General features: G+C 42.4%; 1 protein-coding gene across 1 annotated transcript in view; it reads left to right on the forward strand.

Moving 5' to 3' along the window:
- The window catches only part of LOC126426677 (E3 ubiquitin-protein ligase MIB2), a 224885-nt gene that overhangs the window by 76539 nt on the left and 135531 nt on the right, over window positions 1–12815 (forward strand). The window contains exon 6 of the mRNA XM_050088569.1: window positions 3642–3808. Within this exon, the coding sequence (XP_049944526.1) occupies window positions 3642–3808 (167 nt within the window). The remainder of the gene's footprint in view (window positions 1–3641; window positions 3809–12815) is intronic.

A 12815-nucleotide genomic window follows, 5' to 3' on the forward strand; every position in this document is an offset into this window, starting at 1 on the left:
ACACATTTTAAAGCTGGCACCAAACTGAAGCAGACGAGTATTGAGATCGGCAGTCAGTTGGCAGTGTAACAGTGGTAGGTGGAGGTGGATGTGGATGTGGGTGTGCGCGTGGAGGGACACGGTCGTGTGTCGAGATGTTCTGTACTTTCTGAATTACCCTTGTATAGTTCGGATGTTGTCAGTCTGGAAGCAATCTGCAATGTGTGACAACACGAGAAAAAATCACATGCCGAGGTCACTAAAAAAGCGTTTTACCAGATGAGCTGTGCTGTCCTCATTGGACCTGCAAGATGATGAACAGTAGTTGGTAGAATATTTTACAATCATGATATTACAACTTGTTAAACTGTCTTGTTACATAAACTGTGGACTTCCAACATACCTTATACTTTAAATTTTTTTACAGTACATTGTCTGGCAGTGTTGCAAATTGCTTCACATTGCATATGCATTTCCCACTACTGTGAAGATTACTGCTTATTGGCATGTCAAATATAAAAGTGTTATGTTCAAATTCTGGTTTCATGTTTATAATGTACATCTGAATGACCATACAAATTTAAAGCATTAGGTATCTTATAACAATGTAGGTTATATAAAAATACATTTTATGGTGATGTAATATCACGAAACTTCCGGCCCGATTAAAATGGTGTGCCAGACCGAGATGCGAACTCGGAACCTTTGCCTTTCCCAGGCAAGTGTTCGACCGACGATATCCTTTCTTCCAGGACTGCTAGTTCTGCAAGGTTAGCAGGCGAGCTTCTGTGATGTTTGTAAAGTAGGAGACGAGGTACTGGTGGAAGTAAAGCTGTGAGGACGGGGCGTGAGTCGTGCTTGGGTAGCTCAGTCGGTAGAGCACTTGCCCGCGAAAGGCAGAGGTCCCGAGTTCGAGTCTCGGTCGAGTACACAGTTTTAATCTGCCAGGATGTTTCATATCAGCGCACACTCCGCTGCACAGTGAAAATTTAATTCTTGTAACATTGTGATTGTAAAATATTTTCCTATCAACTTCGTTTGTCCTCTTGCAAATCCGATGACGGTGTATCTCTGACAAAACTATTTATACCATAAAAGGCTTTTTTAGCGATCTCGGTTTGTGAAGTTTCCTTCAGATCGTATGTAACTTAAGGCTTTTACTTTCATTCTATAATCTCTGGCCCTAGTGATAAGTATTGTACATTTCAAAATCGTGTAGCACTAGTGATAAGTCTTGTACATTTCAAAATTTTGTAAGTAGTAGATACCTTTTTTTCTTTAGAGAATGTAAAATAATCTGGAATAAAGTTATTTCATCAAAGTATATCAGTTCCAAAGACAAATGAAACATTGCAGTTTTGCTTCATAAATACTTTGTTTCACTTCAATAATATTAATTCGCTGGATTTTTTTTCGCAGTAGACTAGGTCTAATTAAACTGCATTTATATATTATGAAAATTGAAGGGGAAGGGGGAGAAAGGGAACAGAAGCGAAGGAACAAAGGATGTCGGCTGCATCCGGACTTTGTGAAATCGGCGGCAACGAGTGAAAATGCGTGCCGGCCTGGGATTCCGACCCGGGATCTCCTTCCTACTAGGCAACTGCGCTAACCTGTTCACCATCCAAATAGTGTGTTAATCACAAATGTGCAAACTATCGTGCCACTGCTTAGCTGACTCACGTTCCCACCTAGTGCAACCTATCTGCAGCTGATATCATTAGTTTCTTCCTTTTCCTGTCCTTTCTCCTCCCTTGCCCTTCAGTTTACGTTATGTGTATTACAGCTGTGGATCCTGCATGACGGTACACACACTAGACATTCGTATAATTATTTATCTACTTTCAGGCTGAATCATCACATAGAATTATTTAATTTTTAAAAAATAACTTATAGCTGATTTATTCTTGTCGCAGATTACAACATACGCCATGTAAAAATGTTAAGGGGGGTAGGTCGTCAAATGAGCTGACCTGGAGCAGGAGAGGTACCACAGGACGTTTTAATCTCCACTGTCTATACTTTTACAAATAAATTCATAAAACCGAGTGAGGTGGCGCAGTGGCTAGCACACTGGACTCGCATTCAGGAGGACAACAGTTCAATCCCACGTCCGACCATCCTGATTTAGGTTTTCCGTGATTTCCCTAAATCGCTCCAGGCAAATGCTGGGAAGGTTCCTTTGAAAGGGCACGGCTGAGTTCCTTCCCCCTCCTTCCCTAATCCGATGAGACCGATGACCTCTCTGTCTGGTCTCCTCCCCCTAACAATCCAATCTAAATTCATAAAACTTTGTCAGCATGACCAGGAAGGATGCAGGATTCACACTCATAGCAGTGGAAGTTCAAACACATAACAAAATAATTTTTTTTACATGTGAAATTTCATTTTTTCACTTACTTTTGGCCGCATTTGTTGCTATAAGTACACTTTTCTTCATAAGTAAGAGACATTCTTCAATGAATTTTGCACAGCATACACAACCTACTTACAGGTGCATGAAACTGTAGAATTTATTTAATTTATGAAAAAATGAATGAGGTGTTATATTTTAAACTTCATGTTTAGAAAAAACTCAAATTTTATAGCTAATTATCTCAGTTTTTACCACAATGTTAATAGATTTGGAAAATTTTGGAGTTTTGCACTAAGGAGTTTGTGTTTAATAAGCAGTGCAAAATTCATTGAAGACTCTCTCTTACTTATGAAGAAAAGTGTACCTATAGCAACAAATGAAATTTCACACATAAAAATAATTTAATTTGTTATGTTTTTGAAATTCCACTGCTATGAGTGTGAATCCTGAATCCTTCCTGGTCATGCTGACAAAGTTTTATGAATTTATTTGCAGAAGTATAGACAGTGGAAATTAAAATGTCCTGTGGTGCCTCTCCTGCTCCAAGTTGGCCCGTTTTATGTCTTAACCCCCTTAAGTCAAGTAATAACATGCAATCATTTATAAGTGTGGCCAAACGTGAACACACTCTGACTGGGTCTTGACTTAGACTGATCGCATTCCGTTACAAACATTATTTTGTTTATTTTCATACACTGTTAAAATAATCGTTAAATGCAGTCGAGTGCAACTTCTGTCATCTTCTTGCAATGTGCGACAGTCAGCCTGGTGAGAATTTCACCTGGTGGAGGAAACCTGCCTGTGCAGCACAGAAAATTGCTGTCGCTCTCATTCAGTTGCTGTTGTAAGGAAAACAAACAAGCGTACACAAAACACATTTTGCAGTCTTTCTATTTTAAATTACTGCTGCTGTAATCCCACTCGTTAACACAAACTGAGTATTAAATGTGACTCTCTCCCACTGCTCGGTCACCCTCCCTTCGATCCTTTCTCCCCTCGCCATCTTTCCGTGACACAGGTCCCGTCGAGCTGCAGTGTAGTCGGCCAGGACAGTGTGGCCGCACAAGAGTGTGTTTTCAGTTAACTCTGCAAAAGAGTTCCTTCAAAAGCTCGGCAACATTTTCAGTCTCCTATATGTGCCTGGCTATGACTCAACTGTACGGTAGATTGTTACTTTTACTCCTTCTGTTATTTATAGACGACTGAGGACTTCCCATTACTGCATTTGGTTGAGATGTATTAGTAGCACTTTTATGTTAATTACTAATATGCAATAGTGTTTAATTTTGTTTGTCAATTTCAACAGGAGCTGTGGTAGGCATTTGCCGTGCGAGTCCAAACGGTGGTACTGTAGTGGCCCCGAGGCGACACCTGACATTCAATGTCGGCGAGCGTGTCAAGGTCACGTTGGATGTTGCCTCCCTTAAGCAGCTGCAGGAAGGCCATGGAGGATGGAATCCACGCATGGCCAATGTGAGTAATGTTCTCTCTCTCTCTCTCTCTCTCTCTCTCTCTCTCTCTCTCTCTCTCTCTCTCTCACACACACACACACACACACACACACACACACACACACACACACACACTCACTATGTGATCAAAAGTATCAGGACACCTGGCTGAAAATGACTTAAAAGTTTGTGGTGCCCTCCATCAGTAATGCTGGAATTCAAAATGGTGGTCACCCACCCATAGCCTTGATGACAGCTTGTACTCTCACAGGCATACGTTCAATCGGTGCTGGAAGGTATCTTGGGGAATTGTAGCCCATTCTTCACAGAGTGCTGAACTGAGGAGAGGTATCGATGTTGGTCGGTTGATGCCTGGCACGAAGTCGGCGTCCCAAAACATCCCAGAGGTGTTCTATATGATTCAGGTCAGGACTCTGTCCAGCTCAGTCCATTAAAGGGATGTTACTGTCATGTAACCACTCCACCACAGGACGTGCATTATGAACAGGTGCCCGATCGTGTTCAAAGATGCAATCGCCATCCCCGAATTGCTCTTCAACATTGGGAAGCAAGAAGGTGCTTAAAAAATCAGTGTAGGCCTGTGCTGCGATAGTGCCATGCAAAACGACAAGGGTGCAAGGCCCCCCCCCCCCCCCTCCCCCCACGAAAAACCCGACCACACCATAACACTACTGCCTCCAAATTTTACTGTTGGCACTATACATGCTGCCAGATGACGTTCACTGAGCATTCGCTACACCCACACCCTGCCATCAGATCACCACATTGTGTGCTGTGATTCGTCACTCAACACAACATTTTTCCACTGTTCAGTCATCCATTGTTTACGTTCCTTACACTGAGCGAGGCGTCGGTTGGCATTTACTGGCACGACATGAGGCTTATGAGCAGCCGCTCGACCATGAAATCTAAGTTTTCTCACCTCCTGCCTAATTGTCATAGTACTTGCAGTGGATCCTGATGGAATATGGAATTCCTGTGTGATGGTGTCGATAGATGTCTGCCTATTACACATTACGACCCTCTTCAACTGTTGGTGGTCTCTGTCAGTCAGCAGACGAGGTTGGCCTGTACGCTTTTGTGCTGTAGGTGTCACTTCACGTTTCCACTTCACTACCACATCGGTAACAGTGGATCTAGGGATGTTTAGGAGTGTGGAAATCTCACGTTCAGACGTATGGCACAAGTGACACCCAATCACCTGACCATATTCGAAGTCCGTGAGTTCCACGGAGCACCCCATTCTGCTCTCTCACAATGTCTAAAGACTACTGAGGTCGTTGATACGGAGTACCTAGCAGTAGGTGGCAGCACAATGCACCTAATATGAAAAATGTGTGTTTTTGGGGGGCGTCTAGATACTTTTGTTCACATGTGTACGTACATATGTACATACCTACCTACCTACCTTCCTTCCTTCCTTCCTACCTACCTACCTACCTACCTAGCTACCGTAACTCCTTTCTGTTTGGTGAGTGAGTTGTTTGCCTTACTTGTTACTGTTTGGTGAGCTGCAACCTGTATTCCATACTGTTCAGCGAGATGTGCAGTGTCACCATAGTATTCTGAAGTTTAGTTTTATCTCAGGCAGTGACTTTAGATTATTATACTGCTTGTCTTCAGTTACTGGGTGATTGTGAGTACAGCAATCTTGTCAGTGGTAGAACTAGGGGGGTGCAGGGGTATAGTCTGCACCAGGTGCCAGCTTTGTAGGGCAACAAAACGTGCTCCAATCAAAAGTTGTAAAGATATTTTTATTTTTTGTCATTTTATTCCTGACACTTAATGGGAGCAGGTGAGCAACGAAAGAGCTCGTGGACTGGGCCTAACCCTTTTGCATCCACACGCGCATTTTTCCTACTAAAATAGCTTTCAGTGGATGCGTTTTCTTTTTCAGTTCTTTTCTCACACCCGATACTGACGTTTCGTAGAACTGCCGAGAGAATACTTCTGTTCGTCTACGCTCTCTTCTGAGCACTAGATTGCACTGGCAGTGTATTTCTCTGACTGCAAAAAATGACGTGGATGTCGTGATTTCCCAATCACTGTTAGTGGCAGTTTCACTCCTACTTACATTACAACATTACGTTGATATTACGCGCTGTTTCTGTTGTTTGTAACAGTGACCTTTCTTCTCTTCGTTGGCAGCTAATTCTGCCAAGTCATTCGTTAGATGCAAGTGCTTTTTCCTATGTTATCAGGCTACTGACTAGAATTCCTTTACTGCAGTGTTGTGTGAGCCATTCGTAAACAGCTAAATGACGATCTTCGTTCTCACTTTTATTTGCATAACCTTCCATTTTCCCAACTCGCTGTCAGTTTGGGTTGCATGCTGTTGAATAACATTGTTTTTCTTTTTTGATGCCGTAATTACTTGCTCCTTACCACTGTACTCAGCAGCAGGGGCTTTCTGCAAAGTTCCTCAGTTCACCACATCTAAAATTTCGTCTTTCTGTTCGAGGCCTAGTATAACTTGTTTCCTTTTAGGGGCCGTGGTACTGAATTGTAAAGAAAGTGACAATTTCAAATATGTACAGCATTGCTGAATATTGTAATTAACTAAAAACATTTTTGCACTGCTAATTCATTGTTGTGCCCGACTCTTCTATCTGGGCTGGATTACCGAGGCCGGACGACTGACGCTTGGGCACTGCCTGGACTTTCAGATTGCGTGCGCACTGCCTTTGACTAGCTTCTGAAGTTCTTTCTGTTTGTACTGTAATCGTGGACCCAAGTTGTCAACGAGGCACTGTCCAGGCTGGTGGTGCCTCCATAATGGTGTGAGCTGTGTTTGTAACGTTGATCAGTTGTAGAATTTTGGAACACGTATTATGTTCGAGTATAATGACTTTTCTGCAGACTAGAAATCTACTCTGTAGGAATCAGTATGGGTTTCAAAAAAGACGATTGTGTGAAACCCAGCTCACGATATTTGTCCACGAGACTCAGAGGGCCATAGACACGGGTTCCCAGGCAGATGCCGTGTTTCTTGATACAGTTCCCCACAGTCGTTTAATGAGCAAAGTAAGAGCATATACTATCGGACCAATTGTGTGATTGGATTGAAGAGTTCCTAGATAACAGGACGCAGCATGTCATTCTCAATGGAGAGAAGTCTTCCGAAGTAAAAGTGGTTTCAGGTGTGCCGCAGGGGAGCATCGTAGAAGCGTTGCTGTTCACAATATACGTAAATGACCTTGTGGATAACATCGGAAGTTCACTGCAGCTTTTTGCGGATTATGCTGTAGTATATCGAGAGGTTGTAACAGTGGAAAATTGTACTGAATGCAGGAGGATCTGCAACAAATTGACGCATGGTGCAGGGAATGGCAATTGAATCTCAACGTAGAGAAGTGTAATGTGCTGCGAATACATAGAAAGAAAGATCCCTTATCATTTAGTTACAATATAGCAGGTCAGCAACTGGAAACAGTTAATTCGATAAATTATCTGGGAGTAGGCATTAGGAGTGATTTAAAATGGAGTGACCATATAAAGTTGATCGCCGGTAAAGCAGATGCCAGACTGAGATTCATTGGAAGAATCCTAAGGAAATGCAATCCGAAACCAAAGGAAGTAGGTTACAGTACACCTGTTAGCACACAGCTTGAATAATGCTCACTGGTGTGGGATCCGTACCAGATAGGGTTGATAGAAGAGATAGAGAGGATCCAACGGAGAGCAGCGCACTTCGTTTACAGGATCATTTAGTAATCGCGAAAGCGTTACGGAGATGATAGATAAACTCCAGTGGAAGACTCTGCAAGAGAGACGCTCAATAGCTTGGTACGGGCTCTTGTTGAAGTTTTGAGAACATACCTTCACCAAGGAGTCAAGCAGTATATTGCTCCCTCCTATGTGTATCTCGCAAAGAGACCGTGAGGATAAAATCAGAGAGATTAGAGCCCACACAGAGGCATACCGACAATGTTTCTTTTCACAAACAACACAAGACTGGAATAGAAGGGAGAACCGATAGAGGTACTCAAAGTACCCTCCGCCACACACCGTCAGGTGGCTTACGGAGTGTGGATGTAGATGTAGATGTAGATGGAGGAGCAGTACAGGCAAGTCGCTGGCGCTAATCTTTGGTTTCTAGGCATCTTGGACGCAGTGGGAGATTCGAAATACGCGAAAATGAACGTATGTCACAAAGTAGCCCCTACAGTCGCAAAGTAACCCCATTTTACGCTATCTTACAATAAGACTGTCACATGTGGTAAGTTCACGAGTGAGGAGGCTTTGGTGGAACAGGAGAAGTTGTTGCAAAGGTTGTTGTGGGTGGTGGTGGTGGTGGTGGTGGTGGTGGTGGTGAGGAGTAAAAGAGTGCACTCGCAGAGGGTAGGCAGATGGATCAAACAGCAGTTTAGTACAAAATAAGATCCTAAAATAGAAATTTTTAAACCAAATGACAATAGAGATGATTTTGCTGGGCATCCAGTCACAAGTGATTATTGCCTATCTTTGCTTCACGAGTGAGTGTTGGCTATCTGTGCTGGTTATTTCTGCACTGACCTACCTGAACACTGTGATGTTGATGTTATGGAATGTGTATTACGTTTGTGCGTGGAAAGGGTAGACTGCTACTCACCACATAGAGAAGGGGTTGAGCTATAGGCAGGCACAATGAAAAAGAATTCGTTTTCACTGTGCCTGTTTGCAACTTGGCACCACCTGCATGTGATGAGTAGCAATGTATCCTTCCTATATTTTTGTCATTCCATCCTGGATCTTGATTGTTTTATTTTAATGTGTATTATCTTCATGCTAGTTTGGAAGTAATTTACACTTAGTCAGTGAATAGTGGAAGCACAGAATTTTTGAAAGATGCACAAATAAAAATGAAAACTATGCTGGCTTAACAAGGTAGTATACACGTCCATGTCTATCCCCCCAACCCCCCCCCCCCCCCCGGCCAACTGGCCCCCCCATCTCACCCCCCCCCCCCCCCCCCCCCACACACACACACACACACACACACACACACACACAGAGAAAGTGCACAGGCTGAACACAAGTACCAGGATGGCAGTTGGATATGGTGGCGGTGCACCCATCTTACCTCTGGTTGATGTTGTAATTGGTTATACATCTCTCGAAAGCTCATATATTCATGCACTGGATAGATATTCTGGAAACTAATTGTATGAAGGATAATGCGAAATGAAGTTGACCACACCATAGATGAATGTTAAAAGTAACTCGTCCCATTTTATTTGCATTGTAACCCATGATGGACGGAGCAAGGAGGACAAAAAAGCAGACTGACACTGGTAAAAAGGGCACTCCTGGCCAAGAAAAGTCGATTAGTATCAAATATAGGCCTTAATTTGAGGAAGAAATTGCTGAGAATGTGTATTTGGAGCACAGCATTATGTGGTAGTGAAACATGAACTAATGGAAAACTGGAAAATAAGATAATTGAAGCACTTGAGATGTGGTGTTACAGAAGACTGTTGAAAATTCTGGTGACAGTTAAAGTATGACATATGGAGGTTCTCTGCAGAATTGGTGAGGAAAAGAATGTGTGGAAAACACCGACAAGAAGAAGGGACAATACAGTAGGACAAGTGTTCAGACATCGGGGAATAACTGCCATCATACTAGATGGAGCTGTTGAGGGCAAAACTGTAGAGGAAGACAGAGATTGGAACACATCCAGCAAATAATTGGGCAGGCCGAGTTAAACCAGTCAAGAGACTGAGTACTAAAAAATAATCCACATTGTTGATGGCCCGTTCCAGTTTTATACTGTACAGGTAAAGAAATGTGAATATCATCCTTCACAAACACATCTGGAAGAGAACTAATTCAACCATAAATCATAGACACATAGCAATTTGAAGTTACATGTTTACTGTTTCACACGAACTTACTCACCAAAACACAGAAGTGCTGCGCTGTCAAAAGATACATGAACAAACAGACAGAGCTTTGCTCTGCTAGGTTGTTGTTGTTGTTGTTGTTGTTGTTGTTATGGTAGTCGTCTTCAGTCCAGAGACTGGTTTGTTGCAGCTCTCCATGCTACTCTATCCTGTACAAGCTTCTTCATCTCCCAGTACCTACTGCAGCCTATATCCTTCTGAATCTGCTTAGTGTATTCATCTCTTGGACTCCTTCTACGATTTTTACCCTCCACACTGCTCTCAAACACAAAACTGGTGATCCCTCAATGCCTCAGAATATATCCTACCAACCAATCCCTTCTTCTAGTCAAGTTGTGCCACAAATTCCTCTTTTCACCAATTCTATACTGGGTGGTCCATTGATTGTGACCGGGCCAAATATCTCATAGAATAAGCATCAAACGACAAAACTACAAAGAACGAAACTTGTCTATCTTGAAGGGAGAAACCAGATGGCGCTATGGTTGGCCTGCTAGATGGCGCTGCCATAGGTCAAACGGATATCAACTGGTTTTTTTTAATAGGAACCCCCATTTTTATTACATATTTGTGTAGTACGTAAAGAAATATGAATGTTTTAGTTGGACCACTTTTTTCACTTGGTGTTAGATGGCGCCATAATAGTCACAAACATATGGTTCACAATTTTAGACGAACAGTTGGTAACAGCTAGGTTTTTTAAATTAAAATACAGAACGTAGGTACGTTTGAACATTTTGTTTCGGTTGTTCCAATGTGATACATGTACCTTTGTTAACTTATCATTTCTGAGAACGCATGCTGTTACAGCGTCATTACCTGTAAATACCACATTAATGCAATAAATGCTCAAAATGATGTCCGTCAACCTCAGTGCATTTGGCAATACGAGTAACGACGTTCCTCTCAACAGCGAGTAGTTCACCTTCTGTAATGTTCGCACATGCATTGACAATGCACTGACGCATGTTGTCGGGCGTTGTCGGTGGATCACGATAGCAAATATCCTTCAACTTTCCCCACAAAAAGAAGTCCGGGGACGTCAGATCCGATGAACGTGCAGGCCACGGTATGGTGCTTCGATGACCAATCCGTCATGAAGTATGCTATTCAATTACACTTCAACCGCACGCGACCTATGTGCCGGACATCCATCATGTTGGAACTACATCGCCATTCTGTCATGCGGTGAAACATCTTGTAGTAACATCGGTAGAACATTACGAAGGAAATCAGCATGCATTGCACCATTTAGACTGCCATCGATAAAATGGGGCCAATTGTCCTTCCTCCCATTATGCCGCACCATACATTAACCTGCCAACGCCGCTGATGTTCCACTTGTCACAGCCATCGTGGATTTTCCGTTGTCCAATACTGTGTATTATGCCGGTTTACGTTACAGCTGTTGGTGAATGACGCTTCGTCGCTAAATAGAATGCATGCAAAAAATCCGTCATAGTCCCGTAATTTCTCTTGTGCCCAGTGGCAGAACTGTACACGACGTTCAAAGTCGTCACCATGCAATTCCTGGTGCATAGAAATATGCTACGGGTGCAATTGATGTTGATGTAGCATTCTCAACACCGACGTTTTAGAGATTCCTGGTTCTCACGCAGTTTGTCTGCTACTGATGTGTGGATTAGCCACAACAGCAGCTGAAACACCTACTTGGGCATCATCATTTGTTGCAGGTCATGGTTGACATTTCACGTGTGGCTGAACACTTCCTGTTTCCTTAAATAACGTAACTATCCGGCAAACGGTCTGGACACTTGGATGATGTCGTCTAGGATACCGAGCAGCATACATAGCACACGCCCATTGGGAATTTTGATCAAAATAGCCATACATCAACACGATATCGACCTTTTCCGCAGTTGGTAAATGGTCCATTTTAACACGGGTAATGTATCACGAACCAAATACCGTCCGCACTGGCGGAATGTTACATGATACCACATACATATACATTTGTGACTATTACAGCGCAGTTGATCACAAAGTGAAAAAAGTGGTCCAACTAAAACATTCATACTTCTTTATGTACTACACGAATATGTAATAAAAAATGTGGTTTCCTATTTAAATAAACACAGTTGATATCCGTTTGACGTATGGCAGCGCCATCTAATGGGCCAACCATAGCGCCATCTGGTTTCCCCCTTCCAGCTAGACAAGTTTTGTTCTTTGTAGTTTTTTCATTTGACTCTTATTTCGTGAGATATTTGGCCCGTTTACTATCAATGGACCACCCTGTATAGTACCTCCTCATTAGTTACGTGATCTACCCATCTAATCTTCAGCATTCTTCTATAGCACGACATTTCGAAAGGTTCTATTCTCTTCTTGTCTAATGTACTTATCGTCCATGTTTCACTTCATACATGGCTACACTCCGTACCAATACTTTCAGAAAAGAGTTCCTGACACTTACATCTATACTCAATGTTAACAAATTTCTCTTCTTCAGAAACTCTTTCCTTGCCATTGCCAGTCTACATTTTATATCCTCTCTACTTCGACCATCGTCAGTTATTTTTCTCCCCAAATGCAAAACTCCTTTACTACTTTAAGTGTCTCATTTCCTAATCTAATTCCCTCAGCATCACCTGACTTAATTCGACTACATTCCATTATCCTCGTTTTGCTTTTGTTGATGTTCATCTTATATCCTCCTTTCAAGACACTGTCCATTCTGTTCAACTGCTCTTCCAAGTCCTTTGCTGTCTCTGACAGAATTTCAATGTCTTCGGCGAACCTCAAGGTTTTTATTTCTTCTCCATGGATTTTAATACCTATTCCAAATTTTTCTTTCGTTTCCTTCACTGCTTGCTCAAAATACAGATTGAATAACATTGGGGATAGGCTACAACCCTGTCCCACTCCCTTCCCAACCACTGCTTCCCCTTCATGTCCCTCGACTCTTACAACTGCCATCTGGTTTCTGTACAAATTGTAAATAGCCTTTCGCTACCTGCATTTTACCCCTACCACCTTCAGAATTAGAAAAAGAGTATTGCAGTCAACATTGTGAAAAGATTTCTCTAAGTCTACAAATGCTAGAAATGTAGATTTGCCTTTTCTTAATCTAGCTTCTAAAATAAGTCATAGGGTCAGTAT

Source organism: Schistocerca serialis, chromosome 11 (assembly GCF_023864345.2).
Source record: "Schistocerca serialis cubense isolate TAMUIC-IGC-003099 chromosome 11, iqSchSeri2.2, whole genome shotgun sequence".
Taxonomy (NCBI): domain Eukaryota; kingdom Metazoa; phylum Arthropoda; class Insecta; order Orthoptera; family Acrididae; genus Schistocerca; species Schistocerca serialis.